The sequence below is a fragment of the Hipposideros armiger genome, unplaced genomic scaffold (assembly GCF_001890085.2).
Source record: "Hipposideros armiger isolate ML-2016 unplaced genomic scaffold, ASM189008v1 scaffold_519, whole genome shotgun sequence".
NCBI lineage: Eukaryota > Metazoa > Chordata > Mammalia > Chiroptera > Hipposideridae > Hipposideros > Hipposideros armiger.
The window spans coordinates 410,619-433,754 of NW_017731869.1; the positions used below are offsets into that span (position 1 = coordinate 410,619).

Genomic DNA, 23,136 nt, shown 5'->3' on the forward strand with positions numbered 1-23,136 from the left:
TTAATATAATTACAATGTGCAATTGCATATATCAAGAATAAATTGCTCTACTGAGTCAAGTGCAGATTTGACACAGGTACATGCAGCAGTACCCCACTGTCACCTGGGTAGTATTCTTGTGCGAGTGTGTGTCTAGTGACTTTGTTTACCTCCAAATACTCATCTTGCAGGGCAAATGGTACCGGCCTAAGGGAATTCAAATTGGGTTCCTTGGATATTTGCTGGCATTTGTTGAAGGCATATGAAGGAATGATTAGGAATCAAATGCCAAGGACTGAGAGAAGACCAAACAAATGTGCTTTGATTACCAAGAAAGGGGTCTGTCTTTGTCTTAAAAAAAAAAAAAAAAGTAAAGAAAAAAGGGGGAAAAAAAAAAAAGCACCAAGAGAAGAGCGCATAGGAAGTAGGAGGTGTTGCCCTGGGTTCCTCTCTGATGGCTAACACAGCACCCTGCACAGTGGGCCTTGCACATGGGTGACCTTCACACAAAAATAAAATCTTTTTCTGCTTCTTCCCCAGAGTCACTAGATTTGCTGCCTTGATGGCTGTCTTTACTGGAGGACCACTGCTTTTGTTCTTGATACTCCTGGGCCAGCTGGCCCCAGCTTCTCCTTGAAACTGAAACAGAAAGGAAAGGAGGTCGTTATCATTATTATTGATTAACAAGGTAATACCAGGGCTTGACCAGTGAGGTACAGGGCTCTGAAGAGTGGGGTGGAATCAGGATGAACTGTCTCAGAAACAACTGACGAATGACATTTAGAGACTCTAGACAGAAATTAAAAACAAACCAACAGAGCCAGACATAAATTCAAACAAGAAAACACACAAAACTTCAGTCTATGACAGGGTGAGCCTCTCATAGATGTGGTTGAGAATTTGAGGGTGAGGACTCCAAAAGGTGACAATGGAGGTTGGTGAGCAGAGGGAGATGCCAGCAAAAATAATGTGACTTCCTGTCACAGCTGCCCCCTTATGCAGCAGACTGAACAGGGCAAAGAGCCTGGAGGAAGCAAGCACTGCTGGACAAATGTTCCATTCGATGCCTCTGCAGACCATGTAGGTTGGCAATCTCTACTTTGGGGCAGGATATAAGAAGAGGCCTCAGCAATCTTTGTTAGACCTTTTTGTGTTTCAGAAAACCTCAGTTTCACTCTCCAGCAGATGAGTAGTTTCAAGTCTGGTGAAAATGAATTAATGCTGCCTATAATCTGTTTAATTCTTTTGGAAGCAGCCTCCAGGTGAAAAGAATTGCATTATTGTTTCCTGTTCTGATTATATGACGTCTGACAATTAAGTTCGTGAACTTGCCACCGTGCGTTTACATTGGCAGCACTGTACAAATAGCTCGGTAAGGTTTCATAACCTTGGTATATCAGTATCTTACAGCTGTGTTTGTTATGACATGTGGCGGTGTCTTGCTGAGTAGTGTTGATTACTGTTGTTGCATGTTTTTGTGTGCCGTCGCAAGAATGTCTGAGCTTCATTCAACTCAATACCAAAAAATCAAACAACCCAATCAAAAAATTGGCAGAGGATATGAAGAGGCATTTCTCTAAAGAGGACAGACGGATGGCCAACAGGCATATGAAAAAATGTTCAACCTCACTAATCATTAGAGAAATGCAAATAAAAACCACAATGAGATACCACCTCACTCCGATCCGAATGGCTGTCATCAATAAATCAACAAACAACAAGTGCTGGTGAGGTTGTGGAGAAAAGGGAACCCTGGTGCACTGTTGGTGGGACTACAGATTGGCGCAGCCATTATGGAAATCATTATGGAGGTATCTCAAAAAACTGGAAATGGAACTACCGTATGGCCCAGCAATTCCACTCTTGAGTATCTATCCAGAGAAACTCAAGACGCTAATTTGAAAAAATATATGTACCCCTATGTTTATTGCAGCGCTATTTACAATAGCCAAGACTTGGAAACAACCGAAATGCCCATCAGTAGACGACTGGATTAAAAAACTGTGGTACATTTATACAATGGAGTATTACTCTGCTATAAAGAAGAGTGAAATCGTACCATTTGCAACGATATGGATGGACCTAGAGACTATTACGTTAAGTGAAATAAGTCAGTCGGAGAAAGATAAATACCATATAACCTCACTTAAATGTGGAATCTAAAAAACTGAAAGAACGAGGAAAGTAAACAGAAATAGTCTCTTTGGTTGCTAGTTGGTGGGGGGTGGTGGGGATGAGGGAGAAGGGGAAGGCATTAGACAACATAAATCACTAACTACAATATTGCCACAGGAATATGAAAGACAGGTCAGGGAATATAATTAATAACGTTGAAAATAGTTTGTAGGATGTCGGATGGTTACATGTCTTGTTAGGGAGACTACTTCATGGATGGGGTAGTCTGTACACGCACTGTACACCTGAAGCTGATGTTGCATAATACTGTATGTCAACTATAATTGAATGTATATATATATATACACTCACGGGATGTGGAGTATAGTGTGGGAGTGAAGTCAAGGGAATTGTAATAGATATGTATGATATGGGGAGGTGGGAGTGGGGTGGAGGACTGGGGGAGGGGGATTGTCACTTTGAGGGCTAAAAAGTATAACTACTGCACTGTGTTGAACACCTGAAACTAATTTTAAAAAAAAAGAATGAGCTTGAATTAGAGCAATGAACAAATATTAAATTTCTTGTTACACTTGGCAAGAGTGGAAGTGAAATCAGGGACATGTTAGTCCAAGCTTATAGGGATAATGCCAGGAAGAAAACAGCGGTGTACAAATGGATTAAATGTTTTTCTGATGAAGAAAGGTCAGGGTGGCCATTAACGAGCAGAACTGACGAAAACATTGCAAAAATTCATCAAATTGTGCGTCAAAATTGTTGGCTGACTGCGAGAAGCAAAGCAGACCAAGTAAGCATCCAGAGAGAAACAGGAAAATCTTGGCATGAGAAAGGTGTGTGCAAAAATGGTCCTGAAGGAGCTCACCGATGAACAAAAGCAAAGGAGAGTCGAGACCTTTTGCCAAGACCTTTTGGAGAGGCAAGACGATGTTTTGGGCCACGTTATCACTGGTGATGAAACATGGGTGTATTAATACGACCCTGAAACAAAGCGTCAAAGTGCACAATGGAAGTCAGCCAATTCTCCACAACCAAAAAAAAGTTCCGTCAGTCCAAATCAAGAGTTAAAACAATGTTGCTAACCTTTTTTGATACCAGAGGAAATTATTTATTATGAATTTGTACCAACTGGACAAACAGTTAACCAAGTTTACTATTAGGAACTGCTGAAAAGGCTACATGGAAATGTTAGACAACCTGAACTTTTCGCCAACAATTCATGGCTCTTGCATCACAACAATGCATCAGCTTACACGGCACTGTCTGTGAAGGAGTTTTTAGCCAGTAAACAAATAACTGTATTGGAACACCCTCCCTACTCACGTGATATGGCCCCCAATGACTTCTTTACCCAAAGATAAAGGAAATATTGAAAGGAAGACATTTTGATGACATTTAGGACATCAAGGGTAATATGACAACAGCTCTGGTTGCCATTCCAGAAAAAGAGTTCCAAAATTGCTTTGAAGGGTGGACTAGGTGCTGACGTCAGTGCATAGCTTCCCACGGGGAGTACCTCGAAGGTGATCGTAGTGATATTCAGCAATGAGGTATGTAGCACTTTTTCTAGGATGAGTTCGCGAACTTAATTGTCAGATCTTCTATATAAACATGAAGGATTCACTGAGACTTTACAAAGCAATGATGGATAATAATTGCTGGAACTGTTCCTTTGTCATGTGTCATGTCACTCTCTATTTTATTATTGCTACTCAAAACTACCTTGGAATGTAGGTTTTACAAAACCTGGAATCAGGATTTAAACTACATCTCTCTCCAACGCCTATGTTCTTTCCAACTATTGGGCCGTGGGGAAAGTCTTGACGCATTTTTGCATTGAAAAATAGAAAAATACGTCATGACTTTCCCGACGACCCAACAGGTCATAGCTGCACTGCCTCTATATCTTGGGAAAAGGATTAGGTGCTATGCACCAGCATGGCTGTTAAGGGTTATTAAATATTACCATGTCTATTGTATAGAACACCGCTTAAGCTAAAAATACCAAACTCATGCACTTTATCTGGCTTGAAAGAACAGTGCAGGTGCCTCATCACTCAGAAGTTCAAATAAACCAACCAGGACTAAAGTCCTGGAAAAGCAATAGGATTCAGTTGATGCTTCTGATCATTTTGATTTTACCGCTATGCTAAGAATTCATCTTGCCAGGAACTGGCTATTTAAATGTTTAATCCACTAAAGAGTGTTTCAGGAAGTGAAAGCTCATGAAACCTCTAACAGTCAAAATGCAAACATCTTAAAGTACTTCTCTTGCCAATCTGGCCAGCAGGGCAGATTCTGATCTCTAGACAATAAAAGTTTAAATCTTCAGTTAATTACACTAAATTGAATGACCCAAAATTTAGAAAAGGATAAACCTTTCAAATCTCATTGTGAAAGTATTTAATTTAAAACATTTTTTTTACTTCTTTTACCCAAGTTTCGAGCAAATTCTCAGAATAAATAATTGATTTTTATTTTTTTTAGCATGAAAAAGGTAAAAAATTAAATGTACTTATTTGATTGATCCTTTGGAAGTTGTTTACAAGCCAGATTCTGGGACAAAGGTAAATAATTTTCTATAGTTTGCCCTTTATCACCAAACCAATTTGATAGTAATACACGAAGAGTCCTTTAAATTCTCAACTTCTGTGTGTCCTGTGAATAGGAGGAAGTAGGGAATATTTATAATGTCTTTATATCTTGAAGACATTTTGCAACAATCTAACCTCAAAATAGAACATTATTAGTTAAACCTGATAGAAAATTTTATCCATTCCATTTTAAAACCAAAATAAGTGTTCTTCCATATCAAGTGACTCAAGAATAGATTTCTAACACTACAAGTTCAAGGGAATGAATAAATATGGTGATACACTGCTTATTTGTCTTCAGAGCAAACATGTTTGCTCCAATTCTTAAAAAAAGCTTTTTATCCTTCCCAATGTTTTAGCTTTTTGGAAATCCCAAGTCTAATTCATGTTATGTGGTAGGACATCTGAGTACACTCTAAAAATTGGAGAAATTCATGCAATCAAAAATGTCTATGTCATAGATGTAACCCGAGATAACCATGGACCAGGGTCACTGTAGCAGGACTAGTTGACATTCAGAGAAATCCAACACAGGAATCTTCCTGCAAAAAGCAGACTGTCCTTCAGTCTCCATCCAAGTGACACTGGGTTTCTGAGTCCTCCCAGGCTGGGGCATGGGAGGATACAGCAAAAATTAACAAGTTACCAGGCTGATTTCTGGGTTGGTGGCATAGACCCGTACCCGTTATGAAAGCAACAATTATAATTTATCTAACAGTCACTGAGAGGAATAATTACATGTCCTTTTAGAGGGCTGTCAAAGCAGTTCACTATAGTAGTGACACTACTTAAAAATGCATTCTAAAAATATTCACTTTCATTGACTAAACTATCAAACATGAGTGTAAATGTGATAATGAGACTTGTACCAACCTGACATTTCCTTAGTATTATAGGTAGGCAACATTCTTGGATAGGAAAATTGAGACACAGTGAGGTCAAGGAACTGTCGCACAACTAAGAGTTAAATTTGGAAACCACTGGTCTCCCAGCCGCCTGCCTTCCTGTTAGTTCAGATCACCAATGCAAACAACATTTTAGGTGGAATGTTCTTTGTCAAGTTTGTTTTCCAGACCTTAGGCAACATTCATTTGATTGCGTATAATTAGGATACTAATTACAATTATATTGAAGTAAGTTTGGTCAGGCTCTCATTACTGGACAATCTAAATAAAATTATATCTGCTGAAAGATCAAACTTCAGAAATTATTTTATAATATTTATAAAATTCAGACTTTTTACTAATTCAGATGAACCTTCTCCTTGGTAGCCTGACTTAATGCTTGACTTTATACAGGGTAAAAAAAAAATCAGACTGTTTTACTACACTTCTTCAATGTACATTTTCATACAATTAAAGTGCTAGAGGGTCTTTATACACGTGTCAATATACATATTTAGTACTGCTTCATGTACCATTAAAATTATAGGATACTGGAGTGAGTAAACAGGCAATTTATTCAACACAAACACTTCATATACAGAGGACACTGAAAAAATGTATACACTTTTTAAGATAATATCTCTTAAAATGTGTATATATTTTTTTGGCACCCCTGGTATAGCCACATCCCATCTACAGTGGCGATAGTTGGCACTGAGGCTCACACATAAAATCTGTCATTCCTGAAGATGATTTGACTTTGCATATATATGCAAATATATATGCTAATCTTAAAGCTTCAGAAACATTCATATAAACTCAGAATTATAGAGTCACATGAAAATTTGAGCTTTTCTCCACTTTAAGCTCCACTGACATCCTTATTTCCCAGAAGAAAAACATTATGATGACCTTAAAATAATACTCAGTAGTTGGCCCTGATTTTTTATACTTTCTGGCAAGAGCCCAAAATGCCAACTATTAAAATTTTTGAAGAACTCATATAGGGGAAGTAGAACCCAGATCTAGTGAAAAAGAAGAACAGACTATAAGCCTTAGTCAAATATTTTGTTGGCTATAGATTGGATTATGGAAGAAGCAAGTGATACATGAAAGGAATCACAGAATAAGATGGCGTGTACAAACAGAGTACATCACAGTGCATACAAAGCCAAAACCAACTATTTATTTTAAAAGAAAATAGAACATATTTTAATGAAAACATCACAGAATTACATGTAGAAAGAAAATGATATGAAATTCAAAAGATGCAGTTACAAATATTTCCAGTAAAAGAAAGTAAGCATTTTACCTGTCAAATCAATATTAAAATAGCCACACAATTAAAATATAATAATTATGATAAAAATATGCAGCGTGCTTTGAGAACAATGGCCTCTGTTTCACTGATACATGACTGAGGAAAACAAGAAAGCTGTTCTAGTATAAACAGAGCTGCTTTTAAAAGATTTAAAGGAAAGTACACACAATGGTTTAATAAAATTGCTCTGTTAAATGCTATTTGTTAACTTGGAACTATTCAGAAAGCAGACTGCTATGTAGTTCGTAAGGGTGAAGACAGTCAAGTGCTAGGAATTGGCACTAACAAAACAAAACAAAATTAAAATATTATATGTAAAATTACTTTAATTGAAGCTCCTGTAAAAAATAACTTTTTGTTCTGATATTTCAAGAAATCAAGGTGAAAAAGCACATACAAGATGGTCCTATTTAATTCCATCAAAATTTGACACAGCCCATCACAATCAGAATTTTAAGCCAAAGGGGTCATAAAAAAATCTGAGACAGACACAGAATTTCTTGCCTTTCTAACATTTAACTTATCTCTGTCTTCATCTTATTTTTACTCTAATTCAAAGCCTTTCAGGATGATTGGTGTGGTACTGAAGGGTGGTCTTTTTCCGTATTGCAGAAAGTGCTTTCAGTGGCTTAATGTAGATGGAACACTGCATTGCATAAAGGGTGCTTTGTTAATAATTAAGTGATGTAAGTCAACTGATACAATAGTACAAATGTAAATTTCCAAAACCTAGACACATTTATGTGACCTTGTGTGTCCTTATCAAAAGAGGCAATATAGAGACAGAGATTCGATATACTCTAAAAAGTAACTTTGCCTCTCTTCAGAAAATAAATGTGTTAGGTGCTCATTTATGTAATTTTTTAAAGATTGAAGACAACAGATTTCCTTGAAAATATCAGAGAAAATCTCATGTAGAGAGAAGAGTTACTGTAACCACCTGTTTATAAACATGTCTACCATACAAGAAATCCTTTACAAGTGAAGGAGCAAGTCAATGGGTTTTCTCTACGCAGGTGCTACCTGGCCCAAACAGAATGGTCTATCCCTACATGACCTTCAGACTTCGCTCTATGCTGTGGGTCTCATCCTTAACTCCACCATATCATCTAGCTAGTGTGTACCAGACCACTAAGCAAATCAAAACACATGTCCTATCCAACAGTATTGGCCCAGAAGGCTGGCTCCAAGTGCTATTGCTGGTGGGGAGCTGGTAAATGTTTTATCAGGATTTTTTTTTTTTTAAATCTCTGTTAAGGAGAGTTCTTAAGACAACAATTCCCACTTGAGGCATCATAACTCATTGGGCTGTTAAACTAAAGTGTGTCAAGGAGGTTTACTATCAATAATAATGTGCTCAAGTTTGAGAATGGTTTATCCTTTTGCAATAAAGAGAAGTTATTCCTATAACGAAGTCATTCCCATTGACTTGCCTTCTAGGGTACTTTCTCAGGAGGCAGTGAAGGGTGTGGAGTTATAGCTAGAATGTTATACCATGCTCTTCATCCCTGGAACCAATTCACTCATATGTCAACCCCTGATAAAGTTTTGCAAGAACAAAATAAAGGGAAGGCGTCCTTTAAGGAAATTTCACAAAGCAGAATATTATATATTCTTTTTCTTTATGATACTAAGATTTCCTTTAAAATATTTTTCAAGTTATACTTATAAAAATTTATTGGGCCGGCCGAGTGGCTCAGTTGGTTAAGAGCTCGCTCAAGAGTGCGAGCTCTGAGCAACAGTGGTTCGAGTCCCGGCTTGAGCTGAGCTGCCGCTAAGCTGCCAATAGGTGGCAGGATGGCTCAGCTAAAACAAAAACCAAACAAACCAAAAAAATTTATTAACCAGGGAAATGATGAATTAGTCACAGGAAAGACAGTTCCTCTTTGAATCAGCAATCATTGTTCTAAAATTTCCCTTTGGAGAGTACAGCTGATTTGAAATGTCTCCTTTTTGTCTCCTGGGGCTGTCTTCACCTGAACAGAGCATTACAGAATTTACTACAGTGTGAAATGGAAGGCAAAAGTCATAGAGTGACTGCTATAAAATTAAGAATAAATTGTTCCTAGAGGTTAAAAAAAAGTTAATTGGTATTTTTCTTTCTTACTAAAAGGTCACAAAATGCCCACTGAAAGATCATGTGCATGGCACAGTTCTACATTTAGTCACTGGCTTTCTATTGATCCTTTCCTAAAAGAATTTAAGGTAAGGTGTTAGGCCAATATTCCCTAAAGGTACAAAGTATTGTTGCTTTAAGAATTTCTGATCCAATCCTAGTTTAAACCTAATAGAACAAAGAGATAAAGGAAGAGGATAGGAGACATGACCCCAAATGTAAAAATAAACCTACATGGTCACAAAAATTTCAAAGGAAACGTCACCATACTCCAAGATAACTTGATCCTCCTCATGAGAAATTCTAATATTAGATTTTTAAGACAATACTTTTTGCCTCAAATGGAAGGGCCATTCTGTCGCCATTTAGGAAAAAAAAAATCAGTTGTATGAAGATAGACACTACTCAATTAAAGTTTGTTTTTGTTAGTGCCAGTTCGTAAGCTTTGGGGCAGTGAGGGATGATAATCGAAGGCTCTAACCATTTGTTGGCTGTGACTTCCTGTGCCCAATTGCATTCACCTCCTCTTCTGCAATGGTGGAGTACAGTTTTGAAGATCTTTTCCCTTTACTGGAAGGCTTGTCACTGTCATGATCTGAATGTCTTTTGTAATAATCTCCTCTTTGCACTACTGAGGAAAAGGGATTCATTTTACCCTTTGTATTAGCAAATACATCAATGTGTCAACATTAATATTAAAAAGCATTAACATTAAAAATTAAATATCAGCTTACCCACCCCACTTAGGATTCAAGGAGCCTACAGTGTTGGTCCTGAACAGATGCACCATCTTCTACAGAATTCAACAGCCAACATTATGGAATAATCGTGCAAAATGAGGTGAGCTCTGAGTCTGCCCCCAAAAGGTACTAAAAAAGGCCCCAATGTTACCATTTTGATTTTAGGATGAATTAACGAAAATCACATTCATTGTGGATTAATCCCAAAGAATTATAGTGATTTACCTGTTTCAGAAATTAGTTGGGCACGCTAGTCCAAAGGGAGGCACAGAACAAGGAAACGAAGTAACCAGCATGAATAATGTACAAGAAAATAGGAATGCGCACATCAGGAACACTTTTTTAAAGAAAAAGAAAGACAGGGCTCACAAGTGGCTCTCCATTCCTGGGCCAGCTTAGTGGGCAAGCTGATAATGAACCGAAGTCAAAGTCTTACCACGTTGGACATTACAAATTGTTCTCCGACCTCATGTATATTTTCAGTCCAATTTCAATACCAAGTGACCATCAGAATGATTCTGTGATTGACTTATTCAGGATCCCAGGTGAGAAAGTGATGGTCTCCATAGCTCTATACTCCGTACTATTTACCTGGGAAGGTGGAGGCATGGGCCATTCATAATGCTTGGTATTAGGGGAAGGAAGGGAATCGAACAGCTACCCATGAAGCTCTGAACTGTTTGAGGAGAAACTTTCATTTTTAACTTCCTGGGGAAAGAACAGGTGGCATTTTCAAAGCAACTTGAAAACATGCTAGTGGCATTTAGTATGTTGCCCACTTTGTAAACTACAGAGGCTCTGTGATACACATTCTTACTCATGAGGCTGGTGGGTTACTCTAGGCCTTGTTTGAATCATATAGGCATCTAGAAAACATCACGGTAAAAATGTTGTTCTTTATTTCACCTTCTGACCTTTTCATTTTAACTCTTCCAATATTTCAATTGCTTTTGACAAAACGAACATACCTACTTAACCACTTCCACCCATCCCCCCTCCACATTTCTCTCAAGGTTCTTTCAGGCATTTTTCAAAGCTTCTTGTAAGTGAAGACAAAAAGTCAGTAGTTGCAGAAAGGAAGGAAAATGAAGGTAGGTATGGGGGAGGGGCTGTGTGGCACAAGCACGGCTGTCAGGGACACTTGCTGGCTCAAGTCACTCTGATCTGGCACCACCAAAGGCCCTTTCTACCCCAAGACTTCAAAGGGCTGTGACTGTAACACCAAGCCCTGTGTTTATTTACCACATGTGATACAACTCTAGTTGCCAGACACCTTTCATGGCTTTGGGTTTTCTGTGTGATAGAAGTGGTTTATCAGCTTTGGTCAAACCCCCACCTTCTTTTATTTTTAGCCAACAGGTGGGTGAAGCTTGTACCCACCAAACAAATCTGCAGAATGGAGATGAGGAAGCAGGCAGTGTTATTATTTTTTTTGATTAGACTCTCAAATTACAAACACAGTACTCAGAAACACTTCCCATTAACTTCAACCCAAGACTACCATCCATAAAATAAAACTGGCCAATGCAGGAAGATGTCAGAGACAAGAAGCCAAAGAATTCTAAAGTATCAAACAAATCTGAAATAAAACAAAGCAACCGCAACCCACATTGAGAGCCACCTGGACACAGTGAGGACTTGTCTGGCTCCAGAATTCCTTTAGAGGTGGGGCTTAAAGACAGCAATCACATTCCACTTTATAAGGACAGAACCCAAGAGTCAACTGCATTCAACAGAATGAGGGAGGTGGGGGAAAAAGATGGTGGGGTGCTGAAGCCTCACCTCCACTCATCACCACTCCTGATCTGACTCTGGGAGATGGCATGCACATCCCAGGGTTATCTCGCTCTGCTCCTACTCCATAAACTAGAAGGAACAAACTGGTGCGATGATGCCCTGAGAGTGTCCATGCAGGTGTCACACTGCTGAGAATGAGCAACGTCTGATGTCGTGACTGAGCAAGCACAGAGACCACATGGTCATTCAGGCCTAGGCAGGCTGCTCCTGAACCATGGCAATGGTCATTTACAATCAGGGGAAGCGTTTCTTGGAAATAATGGGACCTGGGAACCTACAAGTAGCACCAAATGAGTCACTAAATAATGTTTAAGGCACTCCTGATATGCTGGGAGCCAGTGCTGGAGGATCTAGTGATGACTGTTACAAAGACGTGAGACCTCTGGGCTGGTATCTCAGTTACGCTTTTCATTCTTTGTATGCAGTCCTTTAAGATCCAATGTTATCAATAATGTTGAATTGAGTTTCTGAACTAAGAAACTGCTCTGGTACCAAAATGTAACCCAAGGGATGCTGACTTAAGCAAAAGCTAAGATATTAGTTAAGTCCAGGATTAATTTCTTTCTCTTGAAATGACCTTCCTTGAGGAGAGCTATTCTGGAGAAAAATATTTCTTACCTTCCTGGGAAAACGTCCTGGGGCTGGGCTGGGGGCTACCCTGGCCTTCTCTTTCCTTGTCGGAAGGAACTTTTTTCAGGACAGGTGGAAGAAGAGCAACTTTCGGGGAACTCAGGCCAGGTGGAGAGTCTGGGACATCCTCTGTGGAGACACAAACACACGAGTCAAACTTTCACAAGCTGGATTGACTTCAGCTTGTACTACATGACAACAATAATCAAAACAGCATGGTATTGGCAGTAAAACAGACACACAGACCAATGGAATAGAACTGAGAACCCAGAAATAAACCCACATAAATAAGGACAGATAATTTTCGACAAAGAAGCCAAAAACATACAATGGAGAAAAGACAGCCTCTTCAATAAATGGTGCTGGGAGAATTGGAAAGCCACATGCAAAAGAATGAAACTAGAGGACCGGCCGAGTGGCTCAGTTGGTTAAGAGCTCGCTCAAGAGTTTGAGCTCTGAGCAACAGCGGTTCGAGTCCAGCCCGAGCTGAGGAGCTGCTGAGCTCCCAATAGGTAGCAGGATGGCTCAGCTAAAAAAAGAATGAAACTAGACTTCTATCTGTCACCATGTACCAAAATTAACTCAAAATGGATCAAAGGCCTAACATAAGACCTGAAATAAACTGCATAGAAGAAAACATAGGTACTAAACTTATGGACCTTGGGTTCAAAGAGCATTTTATGAATTTCACCTTAAAGCAAGGGAAGTAAAAACTAAAATAAATGAATGGGGCTATATCAAACAAAAAAGCTTCTGCATAGTAAAAGAAACCATTGACAAAATAAAGAGGCAACCAAACGAATGGGAGAAGATTATTGCAAACAATACCTCCAATAAGGGGCTAACATCCAAATATATAAGGAACACATACAACTCAACAACAAAAAAACAAACAATCCAATTAAAAAATGGGCAGAGGACCTGAAAAGACATTTCTCCAAAGAGGACATACAAATGGCCAATAGACATATGAAACAATGCTCAACATCACTAACCGTCAGAGAAATGCAAATAAAACCACAATGAGATATCACCTCACACCAGTTAGAATAGCCATCATCAAGAAGACAAATAATAGCAAGTGTTGGAGAGGCTGTGGAGAAAAAGGAACCCTCATACACTGTTGGTGGGAACGCAGATTGGTGCAGCCACTATGGAAGGCAGTGTGGAGGTTCCTCAAAAAATTAAGAATAGAATTACCATATGACTCAGCAATCCCTCTCCTGGGTATCTACCCCAAAAAATCTGAAAACATTTATCTGTAAAGATATATGCTTGGATGTTCATTGCAGCTTTATTTACAGTGGCCGAGACATGGAAACAACCAAAGTGTCCTTCGATAGATGATTGGATAAAGATGTGGTATATATACACAATGGAATACTATTCTGCCCTCAGAAAAGATGAAATAATGTCATTTGCAACAACATGGATGGATTTTGAGATTATTTTGCTAAGCAAAATAAGTTGGGAAGTTGAAAAAGTTCTGGAGAAAGATTCCGTGGTGATGGTTGCACAACAATGTGAGTGTATTTTATTCCACAACTTGTACACTTAAAATAGTTAAAATGTTAAATTTTGTTTTATATATTTTACTATAATAAAAAATATAGCTAGGTAAGATTAGATCCATCTAACATCTGAGATTCCTTAATTAAAGAGAAGGTCTTTAACTGATGCTATGGGGGCCACCCCTTGGGCCAGACCTGTAGGGAAAGGAAAAGAAAACTGTGATTGACATGACCTGGGTCACAGACCACCTCTGTGGCCCTGAGGAGTAAGGTGGGATAATGAGACTAAATTAAAAGTACCACAAGAAACTGGGAAAAGGTAATTTACTAAAGGAAGATGGGGTTAAGCTACCAGAATCTGAGAAGGGATACCTGGGTAGAAAACAAATCACAGTTTCTCTTGGTTTTCTGCCTCTGATTTCTGGCTTTTGTCTAGATTTTTGTTCTCTACTCTCTATCTTGCGTTTCTTAAGCCAGCTTCATGCTGGCTCAGATTTGGAGCTCTGTTCCTTTTCCTTGATTTACATACAGATAACACTCATACAGGCTCTTTGTAGTAAAATTTTTACTGAAAGCTTGGAGGGAAAAGGAGTGTCTCATTTCAGCAATGCAAGGGATTTTAAATTGAGTAGTTGATAAACCTTTTCTGAAAGAGTTATTTGGCTATTTCAAATACCTCAGGCTTTGGTCTCCCACCTTGTTTTCTGTTCCCTCTACTTCCTCTGTTTTCTCCCAGGGGTTGGCAAACTGCGGCTAGTGAGCCACATGCGGCTCTTTGGGTACATTCTGTCTCAAAAGTTAGCCGACCCCGGAAGAGACAATCTTGTCCCTCACAACAATTTGAAAATTATTCAAGAGCCATAAATATATTTTTACAAATAAGAAAAATTTAATGTAATATTATAAATGAAACTGTCATAGTTTTATTTTCATTTTCAATTTTACTTCAGAGCCACATGTACGTACCAAAGAGCCGCATGTGGCTCGCGAGCCGCAGTTTGCAGACCCCTGGTGGCTCTTCCGTCTCAAAAGTTTGCCGACCCCTGCTCTAGACTTAACCTTTTCTCAAGAGTTAATATACAGACAGTATTTCCCATTGGTTCATTCAGAGCAATTCAGCATTCCTTTTATACTGTCACTCACTAAATTCAGGCCCTATTTCATTCAGGCTTATCTTTCCACAACCAAATGGGCTTTTCCAGGTATTTTGCTACTGGCTTAGAATCATATTTAGAAAAATTTGTTACTCTTATCACTATGGTAATTAGTAAATGCTATTCTTTGCTAGGCAAAAAGTTTTATTAAAAAAGAAAAAAAAAACGTAAATCGGGTTATTCTTTCAATACAGGTGACTAATAATTTTTGAAAAGCACTGAATTTTTCTGGCCAAAAACTAGTTTCATGTTTCTGCTCAGTGAAGTAATAACATCCACAAAAAACAGAAAGAAAAATAATGAAAACAGAAGAAAGGTTAAAGTCTGCACAGATGTAAATCTATCTTGTAGATACAGAATTCCAATGAGCTGATATTTAAAAATTAGACTGTAAGTGAACTGTTTTTTCTGCCTGAAACACAAAAGCTATTTGGTTTTCTTAAAATATGCAAAATTTAAAACCCACCACCTTTACCTGTTGTCAAAACCATTAAAGTGTGTGTGTGTATATACGTATATATATACACACACACACACACACACACACACACACACACACACACACACACACGTATTTGTCCATGTTGGTACATGTACCTACATACACATACTGACACTACTAAGAATAACTTGGAATCATGGAGTTTAACAAACTGAAAGGACTTTGGTGATCACTGTACAAAGAGATTAAAGGACCTGCTAAACCAAAAATGTGGCAAGATAGCTAACACTAGAACTCTAGTCTCTTAATTCTGAAGGCTGTGCTGTTTCACTCTAATTAAAGGATTTATGGAATTGCCCTCCTTTCTCTGCTGTTACCAGCAAGGTAATTCTCGATTTGGCACTTGTGTGTGTGTCTTTGTGTGTGTGTGTGTGTGTCTTTGTGTGTGTGTGTCTTTGTGTGTGTGTGTGTGTGTGTCTTTGTGTGTGTGTGTGTGAATGTGTGTGTGTGTGTGAATGTGTGTGTGTGTGTGAATGTGTGTGTGTGTGTCTTTGTGTGTGTGTGTGTGTGTGTGTGTGTGTGTGAGAGAAAGTGTGAGTGTGCAGAAGACAACCTTTAGCTAGGTCCTCTTCAGCCTCATATTTCCAATTGAAGCGTCGTACGTGCTTCACTACATAAGCAGGGATGTGTCAAGACACTGAAAATGACTACCTATCTCAACAATCTCTCAGAACCTGTGGAGTGGAAGTGAGATGGTATATTTGAAAATGCCTACTGAATTCTCAAGCTTTATAGAAACATTAGCTAGTTAACATGCTTCTTAATATAGTACGTACTAAGAACACATTTAGCAAGTAAAGTAAAATAAACGCTCTCTGCAATACAATATTGGGAATCGGCTAGTTTTCTATTAACCGTTAGCATCCGAGGAGACAAAATACTCCACAAATTAGATTAAGTTCATTTTATAATGGCTGTTTCCTTACTTTGGACTAGAGACACACCAAGCTGATATAAATGCCTACCTGTTTTTGAGTAGTCATTATTTAAAACTATTTTCTTTGCCTTCATTCTCCCCACTCTTTGTATTATGAAGCTATTTTGCGTCCACCAAGAAGCTTTTGTGTTCCCCATTATAACGAACTTTGGTTTGTGAAAAGATTTGAGTAGAATCAGAAATCCTAAGTGATCTGCTTCAAGGGTTAGTTACTTGAGGTGACCCCAGTGTATCCCTTTCTTTGTGGCTTCTCCTTGAAGACTGTGCACTGGGTGATTTGAGGGACCAGAGAGGATTAACCAGACTGGATGCGTGGTGAGTGAAAGAAATGTTTAAGAGAAAATGAAAAAGATCTACAAGTGAAATGAGTTTGGTACTTGCGACACTGTCTCTCTTCTCTTTCTACCCAAATTATCGGCATATTAATGAATGACTGTGATGAACTGGGCATCTTTCTTTCCAAACACATGCCCCTTGGGAAGAGCCCAGGCGAAGAGAGGTCCCCACCTACAGGTGGTAGAAACTGGCTGCCACTCACTAGCTGTGTGCCTCGGCAAACCGAGCATCTCTGTGCCTCACAGTCCACATCTGTAAAATGGAGCTATAGTGAGGACATTAGGAGCTTATCCACATAAAGCACTTAGAACAGTACCTGGCACAGAGTTGAGTGTTCAGTTTAGATTAGCAGCAATGATGATGATGATGATGATAAGCGTAATCTGACTGTATATCTCTATCTTTATTTGACGAATTTTTATGGGGAAATAAAGTGGTGATATGGGGTTCACTGTATTATCATTCTACTTTTGTATATGTTTAAAATTTATTATGATAGAAAGTTGGAGAGAGAGAAAAAGACCTGACAGGGAAAAGAGGCAGTTATAGGAGAGAATAAGGCAGATCCTAATTCAGTTCTAATGCTTTTAAGTTTCTTCTGTCATTCGATTTGCTAAACCTAGAGTTAGGCAACTTTTACTGTAAAGGGCCAAATGGTAAATATTTTAGGCTTTGCAAGTGAAATGGCCTCTGTCGCAACTACTTAACTCTGCCCCTTGAGCACAAAGCAGCCAGAGATGATGTGTGCACACGGGGTGTGGCAACGCAGTGACAGTGTATTTACAAAACAGGCCCCCAGTTTGCCAAGCCCTGTTCTAAACCCTAAGTAATTCACAGACTATGAGGTAAAAACAGAAACTTACGCTATCCCTATTTGTGTCCCTCATCCTTAAATGGCAGCCTTCTGAAGGGTCTCTCCACCCTGGAGACAGGTTTCAGAAAGCGACCTCAAGAACTACAAATGGGTCAGTACAAAAAAACACTGCTTTTCCAGTTTCACCCTGCAGCTTGTTGCCCTGAATGCAAGGACAGTCTCTGAGTTGGTGGCCTTGCTGCTGAATAAAGGAAGCTTCCAGCTTTCGTCAATTCCACAGACTCTGGCAGGCTTCTCATGACTCCCTCTGTAGACCCCGAGCCCACATTCATAGGCAGCTCTGGAAACCGTCACTGGAGTCCCAACCCAATCGCCTTGGGAAGCCACTGGTCTCAGTGTCACTCCCTGACCAGAAAAACCCTTACCAGGTCGTGAGGCGGTTCTCGGTTTCTGTGGGATGCTGGGCCGTGCCGCCAGGCTGGGCTTAGGGGACTGCAGGAGGGGCTTCGGGCTGGTGGGTGTGCTGCAGGAGCTCCGGCGGGAGCCCATGTCCGCTTTGGGGTCTGCTTTGGCATTCTTTTCTGGGGTCCCCAAATTGAAGCGGGTCTCCGGTAGACCTGGGTGCAGTTTAGGCACTGAAGTGAAAATGGGTACAAAAAGCACACTTGATGTTAAAAAATCAAAGGTGAAAGAAACCAATCATGTGAAGCGAGGAAAAGCCTGGCCCAAATTGCTGAAATTGTTTAGTCATTTCCCGTTATATATATTTTTAGAACAGAAACATGCTGGTGGAAGACTAAAATTCTTCATAGAAAATGGACTTGATGGTGCTCTTCTGATCACCCCTGACTATTGCACAAATGACAAGCCTCCCAATGAACAGTGTGCAGGTCCACATGAATGTGCCGAGATAGCAGTTCTTAACGCACCTGAAGCAGTCAGATCTTCCCCGGACCTGGCACAAGGTGCAGGTATAACCAACTATGGGCACCAGGTATAACCAACTATGGGCACCAGGTATAACCAACTATGGGCACCACAGTTCTGGACAATAATCAGTGAGGGGTCCAGCTGCAGGTCCTGAGGGAGGAAGGCTATGCCAACGGCCAGAACCTCATGGTTCGTGAGAACAGCTCAGAAATGTCATCTTACGCCCAGCCTCTATCCCTGTTGCTGCCTTAATTTAACCGGATGACTGGCAAAAATAAGCCTGTTAAATACAATTTATATTCCTTGACTGCATGAAGAGACGAAAGCATAAAAACTTCCAAACGGCACAATGAGGTTGCTAACAGGCAATTTTCAAGTCACTCTCCAGTTTCCATCTAAGGTATCTTATTCTTTTACTATACCTGAAAAGTGGGCGGGACGAAGGACACGAGGTATTTATGGATGTTCAAGCTGAAAGGCGAGAACATTCCCTCCTATCAAACAAAAGAGCCACCTTCCACATACTATGTACGACGTGTTTAAAAAACATCAGCCATGTTCCCAACATGTCCTCCCTCTGCAAATGCCCACAGCTTGGGAGTTCCTCTCAATGCAATTTCTTTTTAGGAATTAGAAAAGGTGCCCTATCCAGGCACACAGCTATACTAGTGGTGGGAGAGGTGCCTCCAAGTGGAGCTGGGGCAAGAGAAGGTCGTTTTCTTTTAGGTGAAAATTGAGAATATACAACACAGCGGCCTGTTCTTGCCTCCCTATCTTTATTTTTCTCGTCAATCACGTGCGACTCCTAGAACCAGAAAGTAAGGAAGTGTTTTTCCTAAGGGGGTGATGGCGACAGCCTGACTTACCTGCCCCACCTCCATCCAACCGTTCTGTGCTGCTCATGGCCAGGCTGGAAGACTCCTGGGAGATGGTGTCATTCCCAAGCTTCTAAAAAATTCAAGCACACCCCCCCCCCAAGTACATATTTATTTAAGAGTAAGAAAAAGAAACAAAGCAGTAATAAAAGGCAACAAGGAATGCCTCAGCTCTACTGCTGTTACACTGATGGTGTCTGACCTCTGTCTCCCTGAGGCTCTCAGGAAAAGGCTCTGAGGAATACCTTCTGTTTTGTGTTTACAGTCAGGGCTCTGGGGCCACAGGGCGGCCAGTTCCTTGGAAGCTCCCCACAGGTGAGAGGTGTGTGGGTCTGGGGAAGCTGCTTCCTGTTTTTCTTGTTGAACTGCTATGTGGGCTCTGCTGCCCCTGATGCTCCCTGTGATGGGGCAACTGACACCTCTATAAATTCACAGGGCCCTCTCCAAGTTGGGCTCCAAAAATCAAGTTTTAAAAGCTGTGGAAACCTTTTCAACTTTGATGTACAAAATTGGTGAAAGGGGCCCCCAAATGGGCAGGGTCTTCCTTGACACTGAGGCAGAGCCAAAGGACACAGATCTATTGTTTAAGAGGCAAATACAGGTGAACAGGCTGGAATTAATTTACAAAACCCACAAACTTCAGATGGAATGAGTCTGTGATGGCAGAGATGGGGAAGGTTAAATACCACTCTCTAAAGGTAGGAACTATAAGGATAAAGCTAGGACTCAGCCAACTGATTGAGTGTAGACAGCTGACTACATGGCCCCAGCAGAAAAGATGTGGCTTCTAAGCATTCAATGTCTGTTACTCTCCTTTGTTAATAAGTATTAGATGCCATATCTTCATTTCACAGTTCTTTTTCTTGAAATACACATATTAAAAGCGAATAGTGTAAAGAGAATTGGAAAGTGAAGATGACATATATATATTTTTTATTAATGGTATATTTACCACTGATGCTTATGTTGCTACCTTTATAAAGAATACAGCAATAGAATTTTAGGGGAAAATATTATAAAACTAATTAAAAAAAACCTCTTTCTCTTATTTTTTTGTTATTCAGATAGAATGAATACTCCCGAGTGGTTCAAATTTTAAATACCTATTTTTATCATTATTGTTGTTTCAAATAGACACTAGATGGTGCTAAGACATCGCTGGTATAAGCCTTGAACAAATAAAAATATTAAACCATAAGGACTTGGTCATTTTCAGCCAATTTACATATCAAATCCAAAGCACATGGAAAAAGCCCTGCAGCACGTCTCATCTTTCCACCAAAAGGCAACTGCTCATCAATGGAGACAGTGATAAAATAAACTGCTCATTGGTGAAAACAATACATTTACTGTTTCAAAGAAATCCTATAAAACAGATTAAAATATAAACATTTTCTAGGGCATCCAACTCATCAATGATGTGCTCATAGTATTTATTCAGAATTCTGACCAGTGAAGGCTGTCTCATGCCTCCCATGTTGAATTGGCAGAATAGAGTTATATAGTCCCCCTCAACTCTTCCCTAAGGTTAGTAAGGTAGGAGGTATCTGTAACCAGGAAATTGCTAGATAACGGGGTACCGAAGGTAGAAAGAACTATGGAGGGAAGTTGGTAAAATCATGTGGGAGACAGAATTTAATGAAAAAATGATCAGTTGCTTGTAAGTAATATAAACAGTCCTCCCCACCCATGTACTTTCTGAAAATCACGGGTTCGTTGAGGTGAACTTAAAACAATTATTCTGATACTTCAAATAAAATTGATGTGCAGTTTTTGGCTTTTTGACTTTTAAATCTGGAATATCGCAAGGAATTTTTAGGTTTGTAAAAAGAGAATAAATTATGAAACAAGTGAAAAATAAATCTAGCTTTCTATAATTGGAACCTGGCTTCAGTGTTTTTATTTGTCGATGTCAGTTCTCCTATCTCCAGTCACCCTCAGGTCTCCACCGCAATTCAACAGACTCAGTCTTTTCCCTGATTCAAGCATTTCTCTGGAGCTGCTGTCACACACTTCTATAAAATGCACAGGAAGCACCTGGGCAGGTACAGTCACCAACTTACCTCAATTGCTGTGGCTTTTGGGAAGAGCCTGGCCCTAGCGCCAAAGGGAAAACATGACCATGCCTTTGTGGTCAGTGATCTCGGTTCTTCAGAAAAGAGTCTTTGGTTTTTGGATTTTTATTTAACCAACAGGCTAATTTTCTGTACCTCTCTCACCCATGGGGGGAAAAACCCAAAGACGAGTCAAAAGGGCCCCTGCCTTACCTTGTGTGCACAAGCCGCTCTCCGCTCCTGCTTGGCCTTCATCTCGGCCAGCAGACCACTGCCCATCACCTGGACCCCGTACCTCCGCCCTCCCTGCGGGCTGCCCTTGCTGTCATTGCGTTCCACCTTTCCCATGTCTTCCCCTTGACTTTCTTCAAGGGAGTCGGGTGTTTTTATATCTTCCATCCGTTCAGAATTGCCATTGTGCTCGGTTGGCTTCATGTCCCTCCTGGGTGTATCTATGGCTGGACTTCTAACCACCCCTTTTGGTGAGGAGGGCTCTTCTGTCATCAAGACCGTTGGTGGTCGCTCAGATTTGGACCGGGATTTGATTAAATTGAGAAAGCCACTTTTCCGAGAATCTCGCTTTTTCTTTTCATCACTTCCTTCACTAAGCTCATGAAAATCTGAGCCTCTTGCTGACGATCTCCTGTGATTCAAAAGAACAAATCCTGCTGGTTTTACTGTAACTCAAGTTCCAGCAACAATCAGTCAAAATATAAAAAAGATTGCTGTTTGTATGGCAACCATTCTGAAGCATTTGAAAGTTGATGAGAGAGTCATTGCACTTAGGAAATAAAGAGGAAGGTGGAATATTATTATTATATCCATAGATGAGGGCACTAAGGCACAGACAAGCTAAGACTGAGAATGGTAGGACTGGGAGCAGAGGTTAGTTTGTTTAATATTTAAATGTTCTAGTCAATAGTCAAGTGTCTCTCCACTTGAAATAACTTCCAACAAAGCTGTCTGCACTCTAGACACAGGGGTGAGGAGCTGGGAAGGTGGCAGGGCAGTGACTGCCTCATTTAATTTGGTGCACAATAAAAAGGGCCAGATTTCCAAATAACCCCCGAAAATCCTTCCATGTTATCATTAGATAACATCTGAAATCCCACCCTTGGTGTTCAACACAAAGACTTGGATCCTTGCTTAAATGTAATACCACGGAAAGAGGCAACAAAATGAAGATAGACAGCTTTGGCAGAGGACTGTCAAAAAGAATATTCAGAAACTTGGGAACTAGATGAGGAGAAAGTGGAAATAAAATGGGCTGAGTGGGATGAACCATCACTGCCTTTCATTTAAAGTTGGCAGATTGAACACTGTTAGCTCCCGAGTGTCCTATAAAACCATTGCAAGGGATTAAAAAAAAAAAAGGTGTAAACCTCAGAGAAAAGGAAAAACTAATAAAGCCTGGAAGGCAAAATAGTAATGAGTGAAAACTGACTTAATCTGGGAAAGATGACCACTAAAGCATTAGTAGGAAAAGCCCAGAAACAAATGCATTTCGTTAGTGCCCCTTCCATTTCAACATGACAGAGAAAAAATGTTGCAACTATGAAAAAAAGAATAGCAGTAAAATGTGATTACAGAAGTGGAAAACTCAAGATCGGAAGACACAACTGAGGAACTTTCTCAGAAAATGGGGGGCAGGGTAATAAAAAGAATGATAAAATAGGAGAGAAAAGGTAAAAAAAACCTAGTGAATTAATAGAGGAAACACATAATTTGAATACTGAAGGTTTAAGGAAAAGAATATAGAGAAAAAGGAAGGGAAAAAATTAAGACAAATATTTGTTTTAAAATTTCAGAGCTAAAGGATGTGAATCTCC

The 23,136-nt window shown here is 39.7% G+C and overlaps 1 protein-coding gene across 1 annotated transcript in view; it reads right to left on the reverse strand.

Moving 5' to 3' along the window:
- Positions 1–331: 331 nt before the first annotated feature.
- The window catches only part of CARMIL1 (capping protein regulator and myosin 1 linker 1), a 337,821-nt gene continuing 315,016 nt past the window's right edge, over positions 332–23,136 (reverse strand). The window contains exons 31-35 of the mRNA XM_019668166.1: positions 21,521–21,950; positions 19,245–19,326; positions 17,874–18,083; positions 12,183–12,323; positions 332–618 (exon numbers count right to left, since the gene is read on the reverse strand). Of these exons, the coding sequence (XP_019523711.1) occupies positions 482–618; positions 12,183–12,323; positions 17,874–18,083; positions 19,245–19,326; positions 21,521–21,950 (1,000 nt within the window). The 3' untranslated portion in view covers positions 332–481. The remainder of the gene's footprint in view (positions 619–12,182; positions 12,324–17,873; positions 18,084–19,244; positions 19,327–21,520; positions 21,951–23,136) is intronic.